The 24,014-nt window shown below is 50.8% G+C and overlaps 12 protein-coding genes across 12 annotated transcripts; 6 read left to right on the top strand and 6 right to left on the bottom strand.

Annotated features, from left to right (window-relative positions):
- Positions 1-84: 84 nt before the first annotated feature.
- Positions 85-1,507, bottom strand: P153DRAFT_434167 (uncharacterized protein). The gene is made up of 2 exons (XM_033673065.1): positions 959-1,507; positions 85-909 (listed from the first exon to the last, which is right to left on the bottom strand). Exons 1-2 carry the CDS (start codon positions 1,307-1,309, stop codon positions 154-156), a joined length of 1,107 nt encoding a protein of 368 aa, XP_033520112.1. The 5' UTR covers positions 1,310-1,507; the 3' UTR covers positions 85-153.
- A 101-nt stretch (positions 1,508-1,608) lies between these two features.
- Positions 1,609-2,024, top strand: P153DRAFT_91838 (uncharacterized protein). Its single transcript, XM_033673493.1, has one exon. The coding sequence runs from the start codon at positions 1,640-1,642 to the stop codon at positions 1,850-1,852; it is 213 nt and encodes a 70-aa protein (XP_033520111.1). The 5' UTR covers positions 1,609-1,639; the 3' UTR covers positions 1,853-2,024.
- Positions 2,025-2,342: 318 nt separating this feature from the next.
- On the top strand, positions 2,343-4,578 carry P153DRAFT_408568 (uncharacterized protein; the record flags this gene model as incomplete). The annotated part of the gene is made up of 3 exons (XM_033672058.1): positions 2,343-4,223; positions 4,302-4,330; positions 4,501-4,578. Exons 1-3 carry the CDS (start codon positions 2,690-2,692, stop codon positions 4,576-4,578), a joined length of 1,641 nt encoding a protein of 546 aa, XP_033520110.1. The 5' UTR covers positions 2,343-2,689.
- A 290-nt stretch (positions 4,579-4,868) lies between these two features.
- On the top strand, positions 4,869-5,756 carry P153DRAFT_360054 (uncharacterized protein; the record flags this gene model as incomplete). Its single annotated transcript, XM_033666900.1, has 1 exon — positions 4,869-5,756. One exon carries the CDS (start codon positions 4,869-4,871, stop codon positions 5,754-5,756), a length of 888 nt encoding a protein of 295 aa, XP_033520109.1.
- Positions 5,757-6,430: 674 nt separating this feature from the next.
- P153DRAFT_298823 (uncharacterized protein) lies at positions 6,431-7,431 on the bottom strand (the record flags this gene model as incomplete). The annotated part of the gene is made up of 3 exons (XM_033664237.1): positions 6,431-6,536; positions 6,607-6,688; positions 6,741-7,431. 3 exons carry the CDS (start codon positions 7,429-7,431, stop codon positions 6,431-6,433), a joined length of 879 nt encoding a protein of 292 aa, XP_033520108.1.
- A 443-nt stretch (positions 7,432-7,874) lies between these two features.
- On the bottom strand, positions 7,875-10,071 carry P153DRAFT_347696 (carbohydrate-binding module family 1 protein). Its single transcript, XM_033666180.1, has 3 exons — positions 9,634-10,071; positions 9,303-9,584; positions 7,875-9,251 (listed from the first exon to the last, which is right to left on the bottom strand). Exons 1-3 carry the CDS (start codon positions 9,791-9,793, stop codon positions 8,047-8,049), a joined length of 1,647 nt encoding a protein of 548 aa, XP_033520107.1. The 5' UTR covers positions 9,794-10,071; the 3' UTR covers positions 7,875-8,046.
- Positions 10,072-11,193: 1,122 nt separating this feature from the next.
- P153DRAFT_91783 (short-chain dehydrogenase/reductase-like protein SDR) lies at positions 11,194-12,287 on the bottom strand. The gene has a single exon (XM_033673492.1). The coding sequence runs from the start codon at positions 12,043-12,045 to the stop codon at positions 11,200-11,202; it is 846 nt and encodes a 281-aa protein (XP_033520106.1). The 5' UTR covers positions 12,046-12,287; the 3' UTR covers positions 11,194-11,199.
- Positions 12,288-12,529: 242 nt separating this feature from the next.
- On the bottom strand, positions 12,530-13,612 carry P153DRAFT_360050 (phosphoserine phosphatase-like protein; the record flags this gene model as incomplete). The annotated part of the gene is made up of 1 exon (XM_033666899.1): positions 12,530-13,612. The coding sequence occupies one exon, from the start codon at positions 13,610-13,612 to the stop codon at positions 12,530-12,532; it is 1,083 nt and encodes a 360-aa protein (XP_033520105.1).
- A 466-nt stretch (positions 13,613-14,078) lies between these two features.
- P153DRAFT_299392 (NAD(P)-binding protein) lies at positions 14,079-15,179 on the top strand (the record flags this gene model as incomplete). The annotated part of the gene is made up of 1 exon (XM_033664274.1): positions 14,079-15,179. One exon carries the CDS (start codon positions 14,079-14,081, stop codon positions 15,177-15,179), a length of 1,101 nt encoding a protein of 366 aa, XP_033520104.1.
- A 735-nt stretch (positions 15,180-15,914) lies between these two features.
- Positions 15,915-19,713, top strand: P153DRAFT_298842 (glycosyltransferase family 1 protein; the record flags this gene model as incomplete). The annotated part of the gene is made up of 3 exons (XM_033664238.1): positions 15,915-16,866; positions 16,917-17,025; positions 17,079-19,713. 3 exons carry the CDS (start codon positions 15,915-15,917, stop codon positions 19,711-19,713), a joined length of 3,696 nt encoding a protein of 1,231 aa, XP_033520103.1.
- A 572-nt stretch (positions 19,714-20,285) lies between these two features.
- P153DRAFT_369718 (NAD(P)-binding protein) lies at positions 20,286-21,687 on the top strand. The gene is made up of 4 exons (XM_033668845.1): positions 20,286-20,750; positions 20,808-20,868; positions 20,915-21,270; positions 21,330-21,687. The coding sequence occupies exons 1-4, from the start codon at positions 20,376-20,378 to the stop codon at positions 21,375-21,377; spliced, it is 840 nt and encodes a 279-aa protein (XP_033520102.1). The 5' UTR covers positions 20,286-20,375; the 3' UTR covers positions 21,378-21,687.
- On the bottom strand, positions 21,584-22,840 carry P153DRAFT_399853 (uncharacterized protein). Its single transcript, XM_033671766.1, has 2 exons — positions 22,330-22,840; positions 21,584-22,279 (listed from the first exon to the last, which is right to left on the bottom strand). Exons 1-2 carry the CDS (start codon positions 22,717-22,719, stop codon positions 21,755-21,757), a joined length of 915 nt encoding a protein of 304 aa, XP_033520101.1. The 5' UTR covers positions 22,720-22,840; the 3' UTR covers positions 21,584-21,754.
- Between the last annotated feature and the right edge of the window lie 1,174 nt (positions 22,841-24,014).

Below are 24,014 nucleotides of genomic sequence, written 5' to 3'. Positions count from 1 at the left end.
TTTTCCAGTATTTACCACATTGACTTGCAATTTCCTGGGGCATCACATACAACGCGGTGATGTTACAAATTTGGTTCTCTTACTACCGTACTGAAGAGTCCGTACTGATGATATCAAAAAAATTGCATTGGGTATCCTACACGCTTCTCCCTGTCATCTTCTCCCCGTCTTGAGTTCAAGCAAGCCAGTCGCAGCGTCCCCTTTGACCGCCGAACTCGCCAGCTCACCCCGATATGCCTGCCCCTTCAACATCTGTAGCCGTTGGTGCGCCGTCTCTTCTTCGCTCGGTATCCGTTTCCTTACTGGCGACATGAGTTGCTGAGGGGATACGGACTGGGGAAGCTCGTCTTGCGGTTGCGATGAATAATCGTGTATCATGCGTGACGAGACGTGCGTCCCTATATTTGGTACTGCGAAGTGAATAGGTGGGAGACCGAGTTTCCCTATTGGCTGGAAAGGATCTAGATTTGCTTGAACGAAACGAGGTTGTTGGTTGCGTTGTGGTGAAGATACGGTGATATTTGGGACGTCATATAAGTCGTTCGATTCGGCAGAGGAGATCATGGCTATCGAGTCTGACACAATTGACGAATGCGATTCCCATATCGAGATGATGTCGGCGCCGCGCTTGCTGACTTGGTTTGTTTTGACCTTGTATATGCCGAGCTGGAGGCGCGTGCGTAGAAGTTCGGCACGCGACTTCTTTCCGCCCACAATGGGCGCTGAGGTTGGCGGGGGTTCGGTGGCGGATTCATCTTCGCTCTTTTGGCTGAGGGTTATGCCACTATAGTCGAATAAGTTGGAAAATGAGTTGTTGCTCATTTGCGAGGCTTGTATGGGTTCGGGCTCGGGCGAGGGATCGCGTTCTGTGGGTGATCCGGGATTTAGCAGGCCGATTGGGTTGTTTTCCTGGCCTGTCAGTGATGCGAAGACGCGTCAAGCTTCGAGTGAGCCTCACTGTATGTTGCTGCATGGCAGCCGCGGTCAACGGCATCCCGGTATTAGCCAGAATGGCATCGCGTCCTCTTGCGAGCGTCTTTGCGCTCTGCGTGCTCTCCACGTCGTCCACCTCATCAATGCTCCGCTTTCTTCCTTTGGGACACGCGTCGGATGTCGCGAGATTTTCCTTCTCTGCAAATACCGAAGGTACGTGAGAAGTCACTCGCTTCAATGGGCTGGGAGTTCGAGTGCTTTCAGATGGAGCATTGGCAACGGTTGGGGTCATGTCGCTCAGCACGTATCGCGAGGGCGCCTTGGAGGGGCTGTGCGGCGAAACCATGTTGGTTGTCTGCGGTGCTGCGGTGCTCATGCCTTCGCGGTGATGTCCCGAACCTCGAGACGCGTTTAGATGGTGGGATGGGCAGATGCGCGCGACTATGCAGAATTACTGCTGAGAGCTCGGCGGGTAATAACACTGGTTATGCTTGCGTCCTTACAATTCGACAAGGAAGAGGATCACAAAGAAGAACGACACGTGAATGGCCAAAGAAGGTTGCGGCGTCGCGATTGTGACGCGTTTGGGTAATCCATACCGGACGACGCGCCTGGGTGCAGAGTCAGGGTCCACTAGCGAGACCAACCTTCCTCTCCCCCACCATCGTCTCCACACGATCTAGTTCACGTCTAGAACATCCGTCCAATGCACGTCCGAAATATTGCCGGGCCATTCATCTCGTTCCTCTGTCATCTATCCACGAGTACTACTGCAAGTTCTGTCCGTTTTGTATCCTGCACACAGCATGATTGCACCCGTGTCATTGAGATACATCACACGGCACGTCCAACTACCATCAATCAGTGTGTACTCAGACGACAACCGTTGGATGGAACGAACGGGAAAGTGGACGAGTGAAAGTCAAATCTGTCCAGATCTGACATCAGAATCAATAGTCATTGGAACGAAAAAATAAAACCCGTCGTAATATTCCGAGGCGTGGGCACTGGACTAACACCACCTCACCCGTCATAAGCAAACACTTCCTTTCCATGCCAATCTCTTCTTTTGAAAAAATCTACGTCGCCCCCCATTGCATCATATAGGGTAGAGAGAGTGGTGGTTCGACCTTGCATGCTCCTCCCTCTTTACGCTTTCTAACCATCCGGCTCCCTGCATCTCTGCTCTCTACTGATGCTTGTTTGGCCCAAAAGGCTTCTTCCCAACACTACTCTCAAACAGAGAACCAGTAGAGCTCGCGCACACGAGAGGGGAATCGAATGTGATGATAGTCTTAAGTTCCTTGCAATTGTGGGATGAGGGGCGGCACGAGTGATCTTGGAGTTGCCGACACTCATAAGATGCGCGTGAAAGCGCATGCCAGGAGGGGTAATTCTACTGATTGTGCCACAAATTACGGATGTGCTTTATCACTTTCACGGACTAGTTACTGTCGTGAATCTAATGGAATCACGGCCCAAGAGATAACGTTCACTGAGTCCACGCCAGTCCCCTCGACAACGAACTACTGTTTGCTTGTTTCTCGGTTCGTTCTAACGAGAACACTGGCACAAGGAGTACCATATCTCGCCGTAGCTGGGATCAAATAGCTCTTACCGTCCACCTGCCCGCTCACATCACAACCCCATTGTCGTTCGTCTGTCGTCAATTCGGTCAGGATATCGATCACTGTCGCCGTCTTCCTCTCTCTTCGTACGGGAGAAGAACAATCATACCAGGCCTCACACTTTTCCAATGGACATACTTTCGCAGGTCTTACTCCCGTCAGACGCTGCTCAAGGGCAAAAGTTATACCAGGCATATTGCGTTTCTGAGCCGCTCTCACGAGCACAAAGCAGGCATGAGACAACTCCAAAATCCATTCAACACGAAGCCTTCGGGGGACAGTCAGAGCACTCGAGTTGTATGCCTGATATTTCCACTGGGATCACGAGTTTAGAGTCACGAATTCTACCACATCGACGTACAATACCGAATCACTCCCAAGACCTCGATTATCATGAACACTCTATGTCGTCTCCACGAGAATCGCCGCACATAGCACCCGACCTTGGCCCAGCGTCAAATCTCGAGCAACACAATGACATCCACATGCAACTCAAAACGGAAAAGAAAAGCTACAGCCACAACAGGTTAGCCAATTGTACACCTGTTTCTGGAAATACAATCACCGGGAGTCAATATCACACTGTGCAACCTGTCACTCCACGCGGCAACAATCTAGTAGTCTCTGCTCAAGAGTTAATGTACGACGGAACGTCGATTCGACCACAGATGCAACAATTAAAGCTTGACTTTATCCTTTTGTCTCAACAATCCGTGCGTAATCAACCGATTTCGCAGCATACGGCATACCCAAGAATGAATCCTCATCCACTGCCACTGCTGCCAACAGACGAGAACTCGGATGGAGAAACCGAAAAAGTCCGAGCGATTGATGTGGATAGGCTTACGTGTGATAAGGTTGAACACACATGGCAGCAGCAACTGTCAACAACAGAATACAAAGAGCATGGCAGTACGAGCACTGAACGTCTTCTGCCGAGCGTACAGAGCTGTCACATCATTCCATCTCGGTATACGTCGCTATCGTGCGAGAGTGTTCGGCCAAAGTTTGTGCAACGGACAGAAATCCTCGACGATGCAAAGTCATTCTCGACACCTGTGAGCCCGCCGCCACACAGACACGTACAATCGCCCACAGCTTCACATCGCCCGACGGCTATTGAACAGCAAATACCATGTACTTCTTCCAGGGAATTGTTCACCCACCAACATAGTACAGCAGATTCGCAAAACACGACACGTGCATATGGTTGCACACAGCCCAGAGACGCAAATTTGGGATACGTATTTAACCAACCCCCTATAACATCGGACCGCCCGCCCCCGCCCCCTCCGCATCTTATTCTATACCGTTCACATGATGTGGAGGCTCGTAGCCCCGTCGTTGATGATTACTTTGACCTCCCAACACCACCACTTTCTATGTGTTCCTCTAGTGTACGGCCTGGAGCTAGATTACCGCCATGGGGTTCTCTCGAAGACCTCCAGTCACAGCGAAAAAACCGTACTGAAGTCCGCGCACATGTCCAGTCGGCCCAAAATCGCGCTTTGAGAGATCGCATGGATGCTGAAAAAGCGAGGTCTACCTTGCATGGACAATGTTCGACAGATGACCTCAGAAGGGATGTCGTACACAAGCGCCAGGAAGTGGAGCATATCAAAGAAGAGATTTTGGGTGTATACCCAGACATGGCATTTGATGGTACTGCTGGAAAGGGCGGGCGAGGATGCTGTTTCTGTTGCATGGTCATGTGAACAGGAGACTTCTATGAAGCCATAGGGGGTACTTGGAAACTTGGCAAGGATACTGTATGTATTCTTCATCAATGTCTTCCTAATGTGTCTGTTGAGTGGTAGTGTATTTTCCATTTTGTGCATGTATTGTCACATTCGACAGACAACCAAACATATAATTGGTATACAAAATGAATGAGGCATTGTTTTTAAATCTAGTATCTGTCACTGACTAGCTGTCACAGAGTGTCGTTGGATTTGACGGGGCACGGCTAGTGGTCATTTTCAAGGGTACACACGATGATGATTCTGCACTCTCGTGACACATTGCATCTGCCACTCATCTCACGTCTGGAAACCCGAGCGTGCATCTTGAATATATCACCAGATATATCCAGCAACAGCTAGCCTGACAGATAGGCGTATGACGAGGGTTATAACTTACAAGTACATGCGAGATCTTATCTTCACTTTCACTTTCGACACCTCGCTTCCCACGGACTTTTCTTATCGCGCCCTTATCACGTAACTCTCAAGCCCAAATATTTGGTTCAGACCTGCATCGACTTCTGCCTCTACCCGCCAAACAGTGTCACTTAGACGACGGCCCAACATGTCGACTCACTTCCGCCCGCGCACAGTAGCATCGTTATCTCCTGTCCGCCCACCAACCTCTTATAGCACGCGCTCGACCGTCCGCGCCGTCACACCGTCACCGGATAGCTTGAAAGAAACTCTCAAACGCGGGTTCGCAGATCAGGGTACTCCTGCGCCTGAGAGTGATACGCCGCCACCACCTATGAGTGAGAACGGTGATTCTGCGGCGAGGAACGATCAAGAGCTCTTTGCAATATACGTGGAACATGCTGAGAACGACAACTTTCCCACATACCCTACCTCTCCCAGTCTCCAACGCGGCGGCGTGAAACTAGGCCGCACTTCCCCGCAAAAGTCACGCTCGCGCTCTCCGCGCAAACGTCCGTCCAGCACACCCTCTCATCTGCCTTCGCATCGGGATTCCTCGGCACTTGAGGAGCTCTCATGTCCTGATACGCCCTCCCCTGTGACGCGCGAGCAGCAACGACTTGCATATGCACCGCTTCAGATCTCCACCACTGCGCAGAACGAGATGAAACGGACGGAACCGCTTCGAAAGACACGCTCAAAGCCTTTGTTGTCCAAGACGCACATGGAGACTCGCCATCACGCCCCACAGCCGTGTAAGCCAATCACCATCAACAGTCTGGAGCAACACATGAGCGTCTCGAGACAAAGTAACATCACCCACGTCTCTGTGGCATCGAAGCGCACTGTGTTTCTCACGCTTGGTAGGGATGAGATGGAGCGGAAGAAAGCATTGGTGGAGACGGATGAAGGCCCATTTGCGAGGGCAGTGGATATGCAGGATCTCGAAGAGAGGAGGGTGAGAGTTGGTGAGGGTCAAGACTTGTACAAAAAGAAGAGTAGGAAGGGTTGTGGCGGTGGCTGTAGTATCATGTGAGGTGACGAGTTGGATGGGCAGAGACTTGATGACTTGTAAATCTGGATTCACTTGTGTAAAGAGAAACGCAGATGACGAGATGGATACGTGTACATGTTCACAAGCTACTGAAGAGATGGAATGGAAAAGTTTAAAAAGACAGTGACCTAACAGCTACGTTTACGAAAAGTGATAATGAAACGGAAAAGTAAGGTATTCTACCACTGCTTGGTTGTACCCCCGACGCGTTTGTGGGCGTAGTAACTCTTCATAGTTACAAAAGATGTCTCTTATCTCCAGTTCTAGCACCTCATCACATACCCTATTACTCTTCAACTCGTCACAACGAACCATCATGAACTGGCCAACTGCTCACATTTAACAAATATACTGGTTTGCGAACTTCGTTACAACTGTCAACGACTCTTGACTTGTCTTGGAAGAGTACAATGAGAAGGACGACCAGCTTAAGCAAGATATTTCGCGGCCTGCCGAAGCCTTAGTGTCGACAAGAGGAATCAATTCTGAAGCTGTGAGAGCATCCAGCTTGGTGGAAGCACGCCCTGCCATTTTGCTACATGTGCTCGGTTCCCAGTAGTGCTAGCTAGACGAGGTGGGATGTGATTAAAGTGTGTACTAATGCCTTCTCAGATAAGCGACTGATACTTGTGTTGATCAGTTGAAATATATTGAGGCTAATTTTCCTTTCTAGAGGTTCTTTCGGATGCGATGTCGAGAGCCCGAAGGATATCAGAACCGAAGACGACGGTCATGTACGCTGATAGCCAGAACCATAGTCCGCTGATTGCATGTCAGCAACAGCTTATCAATTTGCGGTCGAGATAAATGGGCAGACCGATGGGTAACATACTTCATGATCACGTAAAAGAAAAATATGGTCAGCCAGTCATTGTGTCCGATACTGTGAAAGCCAGAGAAATACTCGTTGAAGTCTAACCATGTCAGCTTATCCCTTCGTATCAACCTCGCAAAATTTGCACTCACAATACAGCACGGTCTTGCTCAGGGTCATGACGGCAGCTGCAAATCCAATAATTAGCGCGCGGTTACCCGTCTTACCACGCACCTTCCTCCCACCCGCAAGCCACGTGCCGATACCCTTGCCCGCCTGAAACCCAGTTCCGGCGGCCGCGGGAAGACTGTGGTTGTAGATGATCATAACGTACAGACCATACAAAATGCACTCAATGGCATTGAGTGCAGCCTGCGCGCCGCCAAAACCATCACCACTTTCCCACCCTGGCCACCCATACACGTGATCAATTTTTGCGTATATTTCGTACGGTTTCCAAATCGGCCATTGAAGCTTCCCGCCAGCCATGGTGTGGGGGCGCAGGAATATGTACAGCGAATCCCAAATGACTAGCGGGATGGAAACAGTAAGCCAAACGATAGTGATGTTGGAGGCAGTGTGGCACCATGCAGACTCGTCGATCTCAGATGACGAGGGAGGAGCAGCAACATCGACAGCTTTGGAGGCTACAGTTACGGTATCAGAAATCGCAGTCGCCGTGCTGGAGACTGCGCGTCTGGCAAGCGATTCTGAAGACGACGACAAACCAATGGTTGGTGAGCTGGGTGCTGGCGATGCGGTGGATGTGCGAGAGCTTTTCTTCACAGGCGAGGGCGCAGACACTGGGAAATTGCCCTGGGGATGCTGACGCGTAGAAACCATCGTCGCGATACGATGTAAATGAGATGATAGACTGCAATATGAGCGGTGAGGTTCGCAAAGTGTATAAGATGTAACGTGTTTCGACGAGATAAAGTAGTCACGAGGTGTGCCACCAAGTTTGTGGGGAGTTCCGGCTGATCTAGACCTGATGAGGAAGGAATCTTTGTCGAGCATTTGCACAATCAACCAATCATCGAGCTGATGTACCTGACCTAGTGCAAAGCATAGCTGTACGTGATGTGAGGTGGGAGGAATTGTTTGACAAAACTTTGTTATGGTACGAAGAACATCAAACACATGGCAGGTCCTGATAAATCTAGCCGGTGTTCAAGCTGTCCTTGATGTTTCAGGCATTCACATGTTATTTCACAGTATCCGGTCAATGAATATCAAAACAGAAGTAGAAGGCTGATATAGGGGAATGTTTGCAAAATAGATTGTACCAAGAACGTCACGACAAGATTCAGACACTTTGTGCATCAAAAAAATATCATTCAAAGTGGATCGCTACAAGAATCGAAAGTCTCCCTCGAGGAGACACATGCTTACAAGTGGCTGCAAAAGGCCACTTGTATCTCTACATAGAAGAAGACGAACAGCCATCCCGACCGTGATCTAAACACGGAAAGCACGGGCATGGCGGCGGGCCTTTGTGCTGGACGCAGAAGTAGGCTGGTCTTGCTCCTCAAGCCACGCGATGAAGGACTCCAGAGAGTACTCCTCATCCTCAGCAGGTGCCTGAGACGACTCTGGCGTGGAAGGAGTGGTCGCGGTAGCGGTAGCACTAGCTTGAGCAGTAGCACTCGATTTAACGTCAACTGGCGCAACAACGGTAGGTTCGGCTGAAACGATAGGTGTGACGGCAGCGGTTGCGGTTGCGGTCGCGCTAAGAGTTGCGGAGGATGGCATAGGGCCCTTGGAGGGACCAGCTTGGGTAGCTTCGGGCTTCACGCACTGCGAGTAGTAGGGGTTCCACTCCTTGCACTCAAGACCCTCCTCGCAGGTGTTGGCGCCCTTGAAGTCGAGTCCGCCGCACTGGTAGTAGATCTTAATGGGGCCGGTGGCGGCGACTGAAGTTTGAACAGGCTTAGCGGAGGTGACGAGAGTACTTGGTGCAGTCACAAGAGCTGAGGCCGGGGTAGACGCGGGAAGAGAGCTGTTGGCGAAAGTGTAGATAGCGCTGGGCTTGACAACGGATGAAAAGACGACGCTAGACACCTCCGCAGCGTAAGAACTGGTTAGAACCTCCGACTCAACCGCGGACGTGGCCGAAGGGGTCTCGGACGTAGCGGGAGCAGGGGTCGTTTCGGCTTCGGCGGTTGTGCTGGAGATCTGTGCAGGCGCAACGGAGGAGATAGGCGCGGCAGAAGAGGCTGCTGAGGCTGTGGAAGATACGATGGGCGTAGCGGAAAACGAGACCGGCGCGGCAGTAGAGACGGCGGCTTTGGTAGCAGAGGTTGAAGCAGCAGACTTGGAGGCGCCACCGGTAGCGGCAGGAACACCGGTGATCTCGCCGAAGGTAAGGAGTTGAGGAACAGCCTCAGTTCCAGAAGAGATTAGATCAGGGCCAGGCATGGGGTAGCTGCTCAAATCAGCGTGGATGGAGAACCCAAGCCCAGGGCCGGTCTTGGTATAAGCCTCGGGAAAGGTGACACCAGCTGGTGTGGCCGAACCACTACCGGTCACAGTAAGTTGGTAGCACGTCACGTAGTGCTGAGCACCACCACTGGTACTAGCAGCGTGAAGAGCGATAGCCTCAGCACGTAGAAGGTAGTCACCTGGGGCGAGATCGGAGGGGATGACAAAGTCGAGCTTGCCGCCTAAAAAGGAGTTAGAGATGCGGACCAGATCCGGTGACCGACTTTACTTACAGTTGTAGTTGAGGTCCTTGGTTCCCCAATAGTCGTTGTCGCCCTGGGAAGCCGCCGCGTTCTTTTTCCAGCCGTTTTGATAAACTTTGAAGAACTCGCTTGATCCGTCGGCGGCGGCGGCATCCTCAACCTTACTCATATAAGCGAGAACAGGACCCCAATGGGCGCCTCCAAGACCCTCCTCGGTGCAGCTACGGGTATCGTGCTGGTGCATCTCGACTGTCACAGTGTCTCCTGCCTCGAATGCGCATTTCCCGCTGGCAGCAGCCGGGTTGACGTTACCTTGGTATATGTCAGTATTGGCAATGCCTGTCTCTTCAAAAGTGCTCACATTGCAGAGCGGTGCTCGTGTAGTCCTCAATAGGGCTGTTTGAAGAGGGCAGACGCGCGCAGGTGCTCTCGAGATCCTCTCCGTTCTTCCAGAGTTGCTGGAAAGTAGCATGGGCATTCGCAATGGCAGTGATGCCTGCGAGAATAGCGACGGTCTTCATTTTGGTAAAGAATGACTGAAAAAAGAGTGACTGAAAACAAAAAATGAGTGTGTAAATTGGGAATGAATGAGTGTCCAGCACAGGTGTGTTACTTTTTGTGACTTCGAAGGGCAAAAGTTCTTATTATACCCAGATTATGACCAGGAGCGCGCTAATGCTGTCAACATCATTTCGGACTAGTATCCGCATGCTTGGATCGCTGCAATCTCTTGTCCTGCATGTTGGATGTCGAACGATATGCGGACAGATGAGTGAGACGGTGCTCAAGCCCGAAACGAGATGTCTTCGACCACAGGCGAAAACATGATTGGTGGACACAAGTACGTGAATCGATCAAACGACCAAACGGCCAAACGGTCAACCGCTCCCAGGATGCAGGGGTTTGAGCCATTCTTCGATGACCTCTTCAAACCTACGAATCCGCGAATCTATCGAGACGTAGGCGTTGATTGTTTTGGAGCAATCGTGGGGACTTCTTACGAACGTTCTGCTATCATTCTTGTCTATGTCGGAGACGTAAAGTGCTTTGAGCAACTCTTCGCTGTGCATGCGATGCTGGTCTACCGCGTGTATGTCAGATTCCCCCAGTTCCGCTTGTATTTGACGGATGCAAAGCTTTGATGACACATGCTCGGAGATGAAAATCCGTTGCGCTTCCTTTTACCCAGCCATCTCGCATGTACTGTGTGGTCCATATTGTTGATCCGAGCCTTGTTCATCAAGAAATTTGTGCAAGTTTGGGTGCTACATCTGCGCTGGTGGAACAATGGATTGTTGCTTGATACCTTGCGCGCGGGTAGATGGCAAGTAGTGTGGCGCCTTAAAACGAGGGTTGTATGATCGCCACACGGTACGCCATCCAGCCAGGAAATTGCATACTCTTTCGAGTAAGACATGAAACACATCAAACTAGAGACCAAAAATGAGTTGAGTGAAGAAGGTCAGGCGGTGACAGGCATTTGCGGAATGTTTCCCGCAACGAGGTTGCCGAAATTATGTCTTCCGTTCCTTCAAAATCTAACGGTATGCATCCTTGCTAGCCCAATGTGGCACAGTCTCAGTCCTTACATCTTCTCTTGTCGTGAACTGGGAGATGCGTGCATGCCTAGTTGATCAAGGTCTGTCTGCCGTAGCAAATATCCGACAGTTTTGTGGCCGAGACCAGCATTCGACTGCCTCCGATGCGCCCTTTCGGTCAACTGTAAAACTGGGAAGTAAACTGCATTCTTTGTGGCTCCTACAAGCTGCAAAACTACACTAGTAACATTTGGAAATGTGTACACAAGGCGTATACAGTTAAAAACCTAGGCATAAGATCTCTACACTCAAAACAGTTGTATTTGTCAAGCGGTTGCGTGATTACGCTACACCTTAGTTCCTGGTATTTTGATTAACCGAGAGGCGCCCTACTCTGGGTACACCATCTTTCTACCGACTCCCCCATCGACTACCACCTCTTGGCCTGTCACAAACTCGCTACCAACCAAATAATCCACAGCCCTGGCAATGTCACTTGCCTTACCAACCCTGCCTGCAGGGTGCCATTCCATGTCTTCCTTGCTAAGTCCTTCTTTCCAAGCAATGTCTTGCTCATCCCCGGCTTTGTTCTCATTCACGACGTGGATCCATCCTGGGATAATGGCGTTGACCCGAATATGATGGCGATGTCCCAAAGATACGGACATGGATTGTGTAAGTCCAAGCAGGCCAGCCTTGGAGGCAGAGTAGGCTTCGTGGTTGGACTCGGACTGATAGGCTCGTGTTGAGGAAATATTGATGATACAGCCTGGAGATTCGGCTGTCGAGTTTCCAGCTGTGAGAAGTGGGACGCACAGACGACCAAGAACAAAAGGTGCTGTGAGGCCGATGGCGATTTGCAGATCCCACTCTTTCTCGATATCGTCATCTTTTGCTTCCATTGCTCGATCGTGTGATAAGGCTATTGCGGTCGGAAACGCGTTATTGATCAGAACATCGAGTTTGCCATCGAACGTCTTAGTGACCGTATCCACAGCGGATCTGATCTCGTCCCGCTTGCTAAGGTCACATCGAAGCGCATGCAAATTGCCCTTCTGCGCGCCTGGCCACTTCTGAGCTTGAGATTTGACGTGTTCCAGCTCTTCCAAGTTAGAATCGAGTATCATGACATCGTGTCCAGTAACCAGAAAATGTCGGAATAATCCACGGCCGATCCCTCGAGCTCCGCCAGTTATCAAAACCTTGAGTGTTCTCTCTATCGGTACTGAAGCCATGTCTTTCAGAATTCTGTGTTGTTTGATGACATGGATTGATATAGTGTGTGGGGAGAAGAAGACGAATTTGTTCGCCTCACGTCATGCTATGCCAAGGATCTCGTACGTCCTGGTTCTCGGTTAAGTTTAATAGACGGGGCAAGCCGCGCGCAGCAGAAGCGCGCAACTGCGTGAAAGCTACACATAAAACTGCGTGTAAGCTGTGTCCCTCGAATCTGATAGGTATACACTCAATCGAAGCTCTTTGCAGTATCTGATTTCCTAAGTTTGTTGCGTTTTTGTGCTAGAATCAAGGGAGCATTCTTTGACTTTTACACTCGATTGTGAGCCTGAAAGTATATCAAGTTTTTTTCTTCAATTCTTGAAGACGAGCGGAAGATATTAGAAATGCAGAGCACGACACTGGGTAAACGGGACACTGAGAGAGTATCTGACAAATACATCTTGTGCGCACACCCATGATCATCCGATGCGCCATGTCACGCTATCGTAACAACATTTCCTGCTCCGCTTCTGTCACGCCAAAAAGATAGAGCACGTCCATCATGCTCTTGCTATTCAGCCTTGCCGGTGCTTGCAGTTGCACCTTGGGTTTCGCGTGAAAGGCGACGCCCAGTCCCGCGACGCCCATCATGGGCAGATCGTTGGCACCGTCGCCGATGCAAATTACTTGTTCTAGAAGAATTTCCTCTTGGCTTGCGATCTCGAGTACATGTTGTCGTTTTTTCTCTGCGTGCACAATTTCGCCGGTCAGCTCACCCGTCAGGTGTTGCCCGTCTGCGGATACGACAAGATGGTTGGCGAAAGCGTAGTCTAAACCAAGCCGGGCACCCATCCAGCCTGTAAGAGGTGTGAAGCCACCAGAGAGAACGGCAGTCTTGAATCCCAGGCGTTTCAGGGCTACGATGAGATCGTTTACACCTGGGTTGAGTGTGATGCGTGGTTTCAGTGTCTCGAAGACGCTGCTCGGAACACCCTTGAGTAATCTGCACCGTGCACGAAGGCTCGCTTCAAAATCGAGTTCGCCATTCATGGCCGCGGCTGTGATAGCAGAAACCTCCTTTTCGACGCCAATGAGCGAGGCAATTTCGTCAATGACCTCCTGCTGGATGAGCGTCGAGTCCATGTCGAAGACAGCAAGTCTTTTGTGTCGCCGATATATGGTGTCTGCCTGGAAGACACATTCGACACTCCACTTCTTCTCGAACTGGCTTACGGCCTCATGTCGTCGCAATGTGTCAAGATTGAGGGTTGATGTGCTTGGGAGTGGAAAGGTGGTTTCGACCACTCTGCATAACTTTCTGCTTTGCAGCTTCCGGCTCTGTATTGTCTCTTGCTGCAATCCAGAGATGATGTTTGTGAGCGTAACGAAGAAGTCGGACAGACAGCTTTGGCTGACGTGACTCGGCTCGAGAGGTTGCTCTTCAAGTTTTCCCGTGGGAGCGGTGCCATTGCTCAATTCGTTAGGGGAGGCGGGGACGACATCGGGTGTGGGGGCTTTGTAGAAGAGAGTCGCTACGAGGTGCGTAGGTACAACATCGAAGGCGGTGGGCGGCTCGGTGTCCATGGTTGGGATGTCCGATTTGTATGCGCGTGATGGCAAGATTTGTTGGTTACGCTGTTTGCGTAATTGGAAACGAAGTTACCATATCAGTGACAAGAAAAAGTTGAAAAGGTTACAGCGCAAGCGACAAAGCTCCAGCCCAAGCTGCAGCTCCAGCTCCAGCTGCCCCACTCACTCTTGCTGTCTTGACCCCACGTCGCCTTTTTGTTGTCCCCCACTACTGCATGCATTGATCATTGTTTCTAGTTCAATAATTAGCCGTGCTGCTAGATCTGTAGTATCTGACGATCTCTGCAGCAGAGTTAGGCCCTAGGGCAACCGTGCCTCGGCTCCTTCAGCTTCTGTAGATCAGACCTCGTCATCACGCACCTTTGGTAGAAGTACCTAAAAGCCGTCAACTTCACAACCGAACCGTCCAGTCTTGAGATCAGACAAGAAACATCAACAATCAACTACCGCCAACCGCTCGATGGCCGCTTATAAACCCCAGAGCATGGTTTCCACCATTCGTCAATCCCCTCCCATAGATGTCACGACGCCTTACGACGCAAGCTGGGTTAATGGAAAAGTGATTCTCATCACTGGCGGCGCCAGTGGCTTCGGCGCCGGCTTTGTACAGCATTGGGCAAAACATGGCGCGACAGTAATCATCGGCGACATAGACATTAAGAAGGGCGACGCCCTGTGTCGTGAGGTCAACCGCGAGCTGACGGGGAACAACAAAGCACATTTCGTGCACTGCGACGTCACGAACTGGCAATCACAGGTCAACCTCTTCAAGGAAGCCGTTCGACTGAGTCCACATGGCGGACTGGACTGTGTCGTTGCAAATGCAGGCATCGCAGGGCCAGACGTGATGCAAGAGGGCCACAAGCTCGATGCCGCAGAGCCCCCGCCACCGAACTTCAAAATCGTAGATGTGAATCTGACTGGCGTCCTCTATACGACGCACCTTGCCTACTTTTGGCTACCCAAGAACCCTGGATCCAAAGCGTGCAATATCGACGCGAAGCCATCTTCCACGTCGCCGCGAGACCGACATCTGCTATTGCTGGGCTCTGTGGCCAGCCTGGCCCCGATAGCCTTGCAGCCACAGTACGCAGCTGCGAAACATGCCGTATTGGGTCTGTTTAGGAGCTTGAGAGCCACAAGCAGTTTGCAGGGTGTACGGGTAAACTTGCTCTGCCCGTACTTTATCGACACGCCCATTGTCACCTTTCCAGCACGTCTTGTTCTTGCGGGTGGTGGGCTGGGACAGGTGGAGGATGTCGTAGAGGCAGGGACGCGGTTCGTTGCCGACTCGAGGATACTGGGAAGGAGCCTTGTTATTGGGCCGAAGATGCATGTCAGGCAGAATGAAACGGGCGAGTGGGAGCTTGTGACGCCCGAGACGGCTGGCAGCATTGAGACGGCTGTGTTTGAGCCATATGCAGAGGACTGGGAGGACGTGGATGCGTTTGACAGGAACATTGTCAAGTTGCTCAACCTGGTGCAGATTGGCAGGGGATGGGCAGGGTGGGCGCAGGACATTGCAAAGGCAGTGTGGTATGGAATGGGATTGGGACGATAGCGTGGCAGTGGCCAGTGGATGTGATGGTTATTCTGGAAACAGACTTCTCAGTAGGCTTGAAGGTCTACTGCATGTCATTGATTTCGTCGTGCACTGTGCATAAAGGTCGGATGCTCCGGATCGCCGTCTGAACTGGTCGCATCCAGGATGGCCCCAGCAGCTAGACACGGCGACGGTGATCACCAACAGGGAAGGGCTCAGGCCTCGTGCGGATGGGTGTGGGGAGGCATAGTGGCAGCCAGAGCTGACGGTGCGTGGCATGGCTCGCTGCCATTGGAGGAGGACATGCACAGAGTCGATCCATGCATGTGCGTCTGCCAGGATGGAGCGGCGCGGAAGCTAAAAGTGTGCCTGGACACACAGCGTATGACGCCATTGTCGCCTGCAAACAGCACAACATTGACTCACTCGCCCTCTGCCACGACGGCTTTGCCCGCTTCGTCGTCTTGGAAGGCCTGGTCGCGTGGCCATCCCCTTGGCTCGTCCGCTGGTGTTTCTTGCCATCATCCCTCCGTCATTGCCGTTGCCATCGTCGCGAGATCGCCGGTCCAGCACGACCCAGCAACACAGTGCGCCGCCCTCGAAACACGGCACCGCCATCTGCCTTGGCACGCGACAATGGCCGACCACAGCCAGGAGCGGGTCACGCCGGTAGGAGCCGTCATCCGCGAGCAGCACTTCCCCGCCGGCGAGAGCGTCAACTCAACACCAGCCCAGCGCGCCGCCACCGCGAGTATGGCCCAAGACACGAGCCCGCACGCGCCTACGCAGCGCGCCTCCACAACACATCGCCCTGCCCAGTGGCGGTCGGCATCCGAGCGGCCAAAGCCCTCGACCAAGCACTCGCTGCTCGGGAGGCTCCAGCAGAAGCAGCACCATCGCGCCAAGGACCAGGTCCAGCTGGAGCGGTCGACCATGAGCTTCGACCCCTACTCGTCCGCTTCCGAATCAGACTCCGACTCGTCCTCGTCCTCGTCCTCGTCCTCGGATGACGACACGCCCTTTCCCACCCGGAGCACAACGCGCGACGAGGCCACAACACGGCAGGAACGACGCGCGCGACGGCCCCCGAACCCCTTCTCGCGCCTCAAAGCCGGCAACGAGCACTTCAAGACCAAGGGACGGGTTTCCAAGGCAGACGGCCGTCTGAAGCTCAGCATCCTCGAGGAAGATGGCAATGGCTACATTGCAAAGGCCCTGGGCGCCGTCCTGAAGAAGCACACGGCGGGCGACGAGGACCAGACTGTCCGGAGGATCAACGAGCACGCCGCTGGAGCCGCCAAGATTGCGCCCGAGGACGACGAAATGGAAAACGATCCCGCACGACGCATCCATCTCAACGTCGTCATCATCATCATTGGCTCCCGAGGAGACATACAGCCCTTCATCCGCATCGGCAAGATTCTGCAGAACGACTACGGGCACCGCGTCCGCATTGCCACCCACCCGGCCTTCAAGGACTTCGTCGAGAAGGATGCCGGTCTGGAATTCTTCAGCATCAATGGCAATCCCGCCGAGTTGATGGCCTTCATGGTCAAGAATCCTGGCCTGATACCCAACATGGACACCATCAAAGACGGCGAGATTGGTCGTCGCAGGGCGCAAATGTACGAAATGTTCCAGGGCATGTGGCGCGCGTGTATCAATTGCACCGACGATGACACGGACAGCACAAATGCAAAAATGTGTAAGTTGGCTGGCCTTCCAACTATTCAACTCTCGCTGACCTTCCCCTAGTGGGAGACAAGGCCCCGTTTGTAGCAGACGCTATCATCGCCAATCCACCGAGCTTCGCACCACCTCATATTGCGGAGAAATTAGGCATTCCCTTGCACATGATGTTTACGTACGCAGCGCTCCGATAGTTACCCTAGTCCAATGGCAACTGACGCGAGATAGATTTCCATATACACCCACTGTGCAGTTCCCACATCCGCTGGCAAACATCAAGTCCAGTAATGTCGAGCCTACGTACAGTAACTTTATATCCTATCCACTCGTCGATATGATGACCTGGCAAGGCCTGGGGGATCTTATCAACCGCTTCCGGACTAGAGATCTTCACCTAGAGGAGGTTAGCACGCTATGGGCACCTGGGCAGCTGTACCGACTCAAAGTGCCATACACGTACATGTGGTCGCCAGGTCTTGTTCCAAAGCCAAAGGATTGGGGGCCAGAAATTGACATCTCTGGCTTTACTTTCCTAGACCTCGCCTCGAGTTTTACGCCACCAGATGACCTGACCGCTTTTCTGGACAAGGGCGAGCCCCCAGTGTACATCGGGTTTGGATCGATCGTAGTCGACGATCCTGATGCCTTTACCAAGCTCATCTTTGAGGCAGTCGAACTGGCTGGTGTGCGCGCGCTCGTGTCTAAAGGGTGGGGTGGCTTCGGGTCGAATGCGGATTGTCCTGACAACATCTTCATGCTGGATAACATTCCACACGACTGGCTGTTCCCACGTTGCAGCGCTGTGATACATCACGGAGGCGCTGGAACAACGGCCATTGGCCTTAAGTGCGCCAAGCCGACCATGATTGTTCCTTTTTTCGGCGACCAGCCATTTTGGGGAGCTATGGTCTCCAAAGCCAAAGCAGGCGCTCATGAGTGCATACCATACAAGAAACTTGACGCTGAGTGTTTGGCGAAAGGTATCAAGCAGTGTCTCACGGAGGAAGCCAAAACGAACGTGAAGAAGATTGCAGACAACATCGAGGCTGAAGGTGACGGCGCTATGAATGCTGTACGCTCTTTCCACAGATCGTTACCGTTGACCGGTGAGGCAAGCATGCGCTGTGATTTTCTCGACAATCGCGCCGCCGCTTGGAAACTCAAGAATACTAACGTCAAGCTTTCTGCACTGGCAGCCGAGATCCTTGTAGAAAAGAAGAAGCTCAAGTGGAGCGAACTACGGCTCATACGTCATTACGAATGGAATGACTTTGGTGGCCCTGGAGAGCCTGTCACGGGTTTATGGGGTAGCCTAGTTGGAACGCTGACAGATGCAGTGACAGGCGTGGGTGGTGTACCTGTGGAAATGGGCAAGAGCATCAAGAAGAGGGAGAGGATCTGGGAGAAGAAGCGCAGGATACAGAAGCGTCAACAGCACAAGGATGCCACTTTAGCAAAGGCAAACGCCGATTTACCCAATGCGACACACAGTACACACAACGACGCATCCAGTACCTCAAAAGACAACACCTCAAAAAGCAAGACAAAAGATAGCGCCAGTGACAAGAAGGGCGATAACAAACGACCAAAACCTGAACGAGGGGAATCAACACTGTCAACAATTTCAGAACCTGATGAAGAACTCCGCGAGGAACTGGCCCATGAAGCAGCTTTCGGTTTCAGGAAAACAGGTCATGCCATAGCTCGTCTCCCCATGAATCTTACGCTTGCTCTTACGCAAGGCTTCCACAACGCACCCCGCCTCTACGGCGATGAAACTGTCCGCCGTCCTCCTCGAGTCACAGGGTTTCATTCTGGTATGCGCGCGGGTCGCGATGAACTTCTTTATGGTGTCATGGACGGCGTATCTGGAATTGTCACTCAACCCATCCGCGGCGCGAAACAAGGCGGTATGCTCGGTGCGTTGAATGGCGTAGGTCTCGGTATTGGTGGATTCGTCCTCAAAGATATCGCTGCTATCTTTGGGCCATTTGCATACACCATGAAGGGTTTGGATGCTGAGTACATGAAAAAGTACCAACCCACATCTTTCATCCGTCGGGCCCGTATCGCACAAGGACAAGTCGAATTGCAGGCCCTCGAGCCTGGAAGCCGTGTTGCGAGAATGCGAGAGGCGAAGAAACAAGGCTCAGACGAAGTGGAAGTGCAAGAGGATGTGGAGCGTAATATCAATGAGAGGTGGAAGGCTCTGCAAGAAGCTATTGCGCAAGACAAAACCAACAACAGGACGGGCGTCATGGGGTCTCTTTTGGGTAGAGGCGAGAAGAAAGAAGGCCAGCATGTACCAAGGAAGAGCAAGTCTTTTCAGCAACATGACGGAGGAACGGTGCACGAGGCCATGACAATGCCCGTTGCACCTGCGGAAGAGCAGTTCGCAAAGAACAAGAACAGTGTGGACAGTGCTAGAGCAAGAAAGAGCATCGATAGGTTTGAAGGTGCCAAAGGGTTGACCCGTAGCTCAACTGCGCCGATCCGTACGATGGAGACTTGGGATAAACACGGCAACAATTCTTCTGATCCTGCCTCTCCACCATCGAAGCAGCGGCTGATCAGCGATGGAATACAAGAAGAAGCCGAGTCGGAGGGTTTGGGCAGTGGTCATATACTCGACGCGTCGAAAAATCAATCGGATGACGAAATCGCTTCCGGACACAAAGGCGAACACGGTGATACCACCACATCTTTTATTCCTGGGACGTATATCGATGACGCCCGGTCCGAGGATACTGGTTCTGATAAGACAAAGATCGACAGTGAGCCTGTTCCCACAGATTGGGTGTCTATAAGGCATAAAGCGGAGGCCTTGGGAAGTGGGAAGAGTGTAGGTGACGTTAATGTTTAATGTGTGTATTGAGAAGTATTCGAAGTACTTGAGAGACAGGACATTATAGAATGGCAAGTCGAATATGACCTCTGCTAGTAATTAGTTATAAACACCTGTCGTATTGATCACTATTTCCTTGTAGCAGCTTAGTCACGAACATAATAACTGATGTGTTGTTATCTCATCAGCTTGGCGATGTCTAGATATATGGGCAAGAACTATATATTTCTGAATATCCGTACTAAGATGATGGTGGCCCGGTTCAAGAATCCAGTTCATGTCGGAGGGCCGTGAAGTTCACTTTTGTGACGAAGACGGCATGGTGGAAGCAAGTGTCAACTATTGTAATCCTGGTTATCCTTACCTGTATATATGCATGTCAGCCGCCTATTTGAACCTGCTGCACACTACCTGCGCCTTCGCAGAATCATTCAATATTACTCCCTATCAAATGTAATGAGATTGTCTGTTGAGTGGGCCGCTGCTTACGTGGAGTAGACAACAGTCAGCGCTAATATATTAGCTCGGTGATAGATCTACCGTGAACGCAGTCATTTGCCCCATCGAAACTTGCCTTGATTGACAAAGACTTGTTCTATAAATATATGAAGTTCCACCCGCATTCACTTTGAACTGACTTCAAACAATCTTTATTTCTGAGTCGAGTACTACTGCCCAAAATGGTCTTGAAAAACATCCTCATCACAGGCTGCAGCGACAATGGTATTGGCAGTATACTTGGCCAGGTGTTTCATGAGCGTGGATATCATGTTTTCGCTACAGCTCGAAACCCCGCCAAGATGACATGGCTGGAAGGACTACACAATGTCACCCCCGTAGAGCTCGACATCACTAAGCCAGCCGACATCAAGGCTGCTGTAGAAAGAGTCTCAAAGGCCACGCGTGGTAAGCTCGACCATCTATTCAACAATGCTGGGAGGAATCACTTCATGCCAGTTTTGGACGTGGAACTTGATGTTGTCCGCGATCTATTCGAATCAAACTACTTCGGCCCGCTCGCGGTCACCCAGGCATTTGCGCCGTTGCTCATCAAGGTAATAGCTAGCTTGATGCCTTTAGTAAAGTATGCACTAAATTATCCTGCAATATAGGCCAAGGGACAGGTATCTTTTATCACATCAATCTCTGGCTACGTTAATACACCGTGGATGGGTACGTCTTCCTTGTCGTCATACAAATCGGGTTCTGACTTTGGAAGGTCTCTATGCCTCATCGAAGCGCGCCATCGAGGTCGTGGCTGATACTCTTCGTCTGGAGCTTGCCCCCTTTGGTGTGACAGTTCTAACGGTAGTAACTGGTGGTGTGAAATCGTCTGGTCAAACCTATTTTGACGACCTCAGGCTGCCAGAAGGATCACTTTATAGAGGTGTAGAAAATACTATCATTAGCAGGGCAAAGGGAGGTGATGGTATGCCTAGGATGGAAACTATGGAGTACTGCCGAGCAGTCGTCGATGAGATCGAGAAGAACAAATCTGGGAAGTTCTGGTGTGGAGAATACGCGGAGATAGTTAGACAGGGCACTACGGCTGTGGCCGTGCCACTGGAAGTTATGGTGAGTTCGACCTGAGATCATACTTTCCTGTGTTTGGAGTAAAGGCTAATTAGAAACAGGATTCTCAAATGATTCAGGGAACTGGACTCGACAGCTGGAAGTCGTAGGGAGCGAGGTAGTTCGATTGCGTGTTACACATGTGGCTTTTTGTAAACAAGTCCTGCTAAATCTCTGCGTTTATAGTAACTGTGTAAGAACCGGCTTTCAACAAAGCTCCTACCATTCTAATTAAGTCAAGGGTAGCGATGTCATCAGCGCTATCAAGCCAGAGGCAACTCTATAGACTTTAGAAGAAGCTTCTGTAATTGTGTTTAAGCTGCGGGTGTGAGTACTAGAGAACTGTAAAAAACGAGTTACACTTTATGTACATAGTAGGTGTTGGGATCGAGAGGTAGCTGGAACAATACGTGGTTGTTAGTTACCGCCTCGCAATACAGACGAATTGGCCTCGCATTGGCTCTCACCGTGGAGTTACCTCAGCAACTCAATGTACATTTCCACTTCTAGCCTCTAACTCCTGAGGCGCATTATCTGCCGCTAATTCCGCACGTTCACGTTCGCTCAACTCCCCGAAGCCATGCTCTGAGTACAGCTCATATCCGTAGACATGTCCCTGATGCTTTTGCTCCTGTAGTACATCCGTGTGCAGCGTGCTTCCGTCTGAGGGGCTATCTTTTCGTCCGTTGGACTTCCTCGACCTGAATAGTAGCAATGCGACTGCGGCCGCCACGATCACAAAGGCTGCTACACCAGCCCCGATGCCGGCTTTTGCGCCTGTACTGAGGACTCTCGATGGACCGCTTCCCTCTGAGGAAGGGGATGTCGTAGGCTTTGAGGTTGACAATGTTGAGGCTGAGGCAAAGGACGTCGCTGAGAGAATAGTCGATGTCGGACCCACAGTTGCCGCGAGTTCAAAGATATTATTTCCATCACAACAGGTTTTCTCCCCACAACACCATTTTTTCCCTCCACAATTCCACACGCCCACATTACCCCATTGATCGGCGTACTGTATCGTCTCATTAGCGACATCCTCATGTGAAGCATACGGCGATATACCTCTGGCTTATTGCACACGTCCCCAAGACAGTATGGACTGTTCCACAACGGGTCTGTACAGCCCTGTCTTGCCCAGACTGGCTGGCCCTCATTTTCCCCATTATATACCGCATAGTTCTGACAAAGACCGTTCTCCAGGCACACATCGTCTGCGATGCCGACGTCTCCAGCGCCGCTGTGGTTCGTCATACAGCATGCAGAATGTGTTGTTGCATTGTTGCATGGTTGAAAGGCCGGGTTGAGAAGGGTGGTGCCGTTGCGGCTGTAACAGTAGCCGGCCGCGCTGGCGATGTGTAATATAGCGAAAAAGAGATGGAGAGACATGATGAGACGTAAGGAAAGATGTGCAACGGCGATAGAAGGAAACGTGAGTTGCGATATAGATTGCATGGAGCATTCAATCGCTCAATTGCAATGTCCGTGTGATGTTACCCTGGTTGCCATCTGCAAGAGCTTGTGCCTCAGCCTTGTGCCTTATTACTTGCTGAGAATCCTTCGCTATATGATACTCGTAGCCGAACTTGAAAAATATGGGGCACACCTGAATGGCTAGCTTGATCTAGTTTCTGCTCTCTCATGTATTGGCTGAGACTCAGTTATCTGAAAATTTTAAGCGCCTTTACAGGGTTGTGGCCACAACCCTTAGTGCAGCTGCGACATCTAACATCAGCTAACCGCGCATACCTGCAGACCAGCGCCTGGCCACGCTGTTTGTAAGATGTAGCCGCCGCTATTTCGCGGCTATAATTGAATCGTTTGACTCCTCAATCTGAATTGAACCAGCGTGTTGACTTGGATTAGGAGTCTTGCGTAAACGCGTCTCCCTTGACTGACCTCGCTAGCAAAGCTTCTCAAAAAGCCCAACAGAGAAGGCGACCAAAAGCCCTCCTCGTTATGAGGCCATAGCGCACATAAATTACAAACAATCACACGGTGGCAGCTCTTGAAGGGTGACAGTGGTCATGTTGTGAAAGGAGATTTAGACAACTTGAAGCACGCCTTTGCCTACTTCCACGTAGAAGCTCTGCGCTGTTATAGCCTGCTTCTTTCTTATAACACACCATTTAGTGCAGGAGAAATCCTTTACAGCGGCTTTACAAGCCTGTTTCTAATATCTAGCTAGCTCGCTGCATCCCCCTTCCTTATGTTAGTTCTCTGTAAAGTAATTGCAAATACACCTTTAAAGAAGCTCTCTATAGACACGCAACGCCTAGCTATCTCTCTGCCGTAGTCGTTACTACCGTTATGGCTCCTAGCAGTATACCCTTTACTGCATTTATATACATCTTATTAATTTAGACTTATAGCGTATCTATACTTATTATATAAGCAGATAGATATAATATAGTAAGACTATAGTATAATTACTTAGTTTAAAATCTAATACCTAGACGCTTATTAGATAGTAAATATTAAACAAGGTATATAATAATAATATAAAAAAGTAAGTTACTAATTATTTAGTAATGTTCTACTACATATACTAGTATAGATATATATTAAAGAGCCTAGGTAGCTATATATTAACGTTTAGTTTACTTATAAGCTTAGAAGTTTATTATAAACTATAGCAGTTTAAAAGACTCTTAGATAAATTAATAATTATAAATATATAACTTAATTAGCTTTAGTAAGGTTTTAAGTAATTATAGCTTTTTACTATAAGTTTATATATATTTATTCTT

Source organism: Dothidotthia symphoricarpi, assembly GCF_010015815.1.
Source record: "Dothidotthia symphoricarpi CBS 119687 unplaced genomic scaffold P153scaffold_19, whole genome shotgun sequence".
Taxonomy (NCBI): Eukaryota; Fungi; Ascomycota; class Dothideomycetes; order Pleosporales; family Dothidotthiaceae; genus Dothidotthia; species Dothidotthia symphoricarpi.
This window is presented reverse-complemented; position numbering and strand designations above follow the sequence as displayed.

Bases quoted from the DNA above. Each gene is read 5' to 3' on its own strand.
- P153DRAFT_399853 (XM_033671766.1), bottom strand. From the start codon at position 22,719: ATGCAATCTATATCGCAACTCACGTTTCCTTCTATCGCCGTTGCACAT. The intron at 22,280-22,329 runs GTATATCGCCGT...GAGACGATACAG, and splicing joins ACGTGTGCAATAAGCCAGAG to TACGCCGATCAATGGGGTAA.
- P153DRAFT_369718 (XM_033668845.1), top strand. From the start codon at position 20,376: ATGGTCTTGAAAAACATCCTCATCACAGGCTGCAGCGACAATGGTATT. The intron at 20,869-20,914 runs GTACGTCTTCCT...TGACTTTGGAAG, and splicing joins CGTTAATACACCGTGGATGG to GTCTCTATGCCTCATCGAAG. The intron at 21,271-21,329 runs GTGAGTTCGACC...AATTAGAAACAG, and splicing joins CCGTGCCACTGGAAGTTATG to GATTCTCAAATGATTCAGGG.
- P153DRAFT_91838 (XM_033673493.1), top strand. From the start codon at position 1,640: ATGCACGTCCGAAATATTGCCGGGCCATTCATCTCGTTCCTCTGTCAT.
- P153DRAFT_434167 (XM_033673065.1), bottom strand. From the start codon at position 1,309: ATGAGCACCGCAGCACCGCAGACAACCAACATGGTTTCGCCGCACAGC. The intron at 910-958 runs GTGAGGCTCACT...CTGACAGGCCAG, and splicing joins CTGCCATGCAGCAACATACA to GAAAACAACCCAATCGGCCT.
- P153DRAFT_347696 (XM_033666180.1), bottom strand. From the start codon at position 9,793: ATGAAGACCGTCGCTATTCTCGCAGGCATCACTGCCATTGCGAATGCC. The intron at 9,585-9,633 runs GTGAGCACTTTT...ACATATACCAAG, and splicing joins CACGAGCACCGCTCTGCAAT to GTAACGTCAACCCGGCTGCT. The intron at 9,252-9,302 runs GTAAGTAAAGTC...ACTCCTTTTTAG, and splicing joins CAAGGACCTCAACTACAACT to GCGGCAAGCTCGACTTTGTC.
- P153DRAFT_91783 (XM_033673492.1), bottom strand. From the start codon at position 12,045: ATGGCTTCAGTACCGATAGAGAGAACACTCAAGGTTTTGATAACTGGC.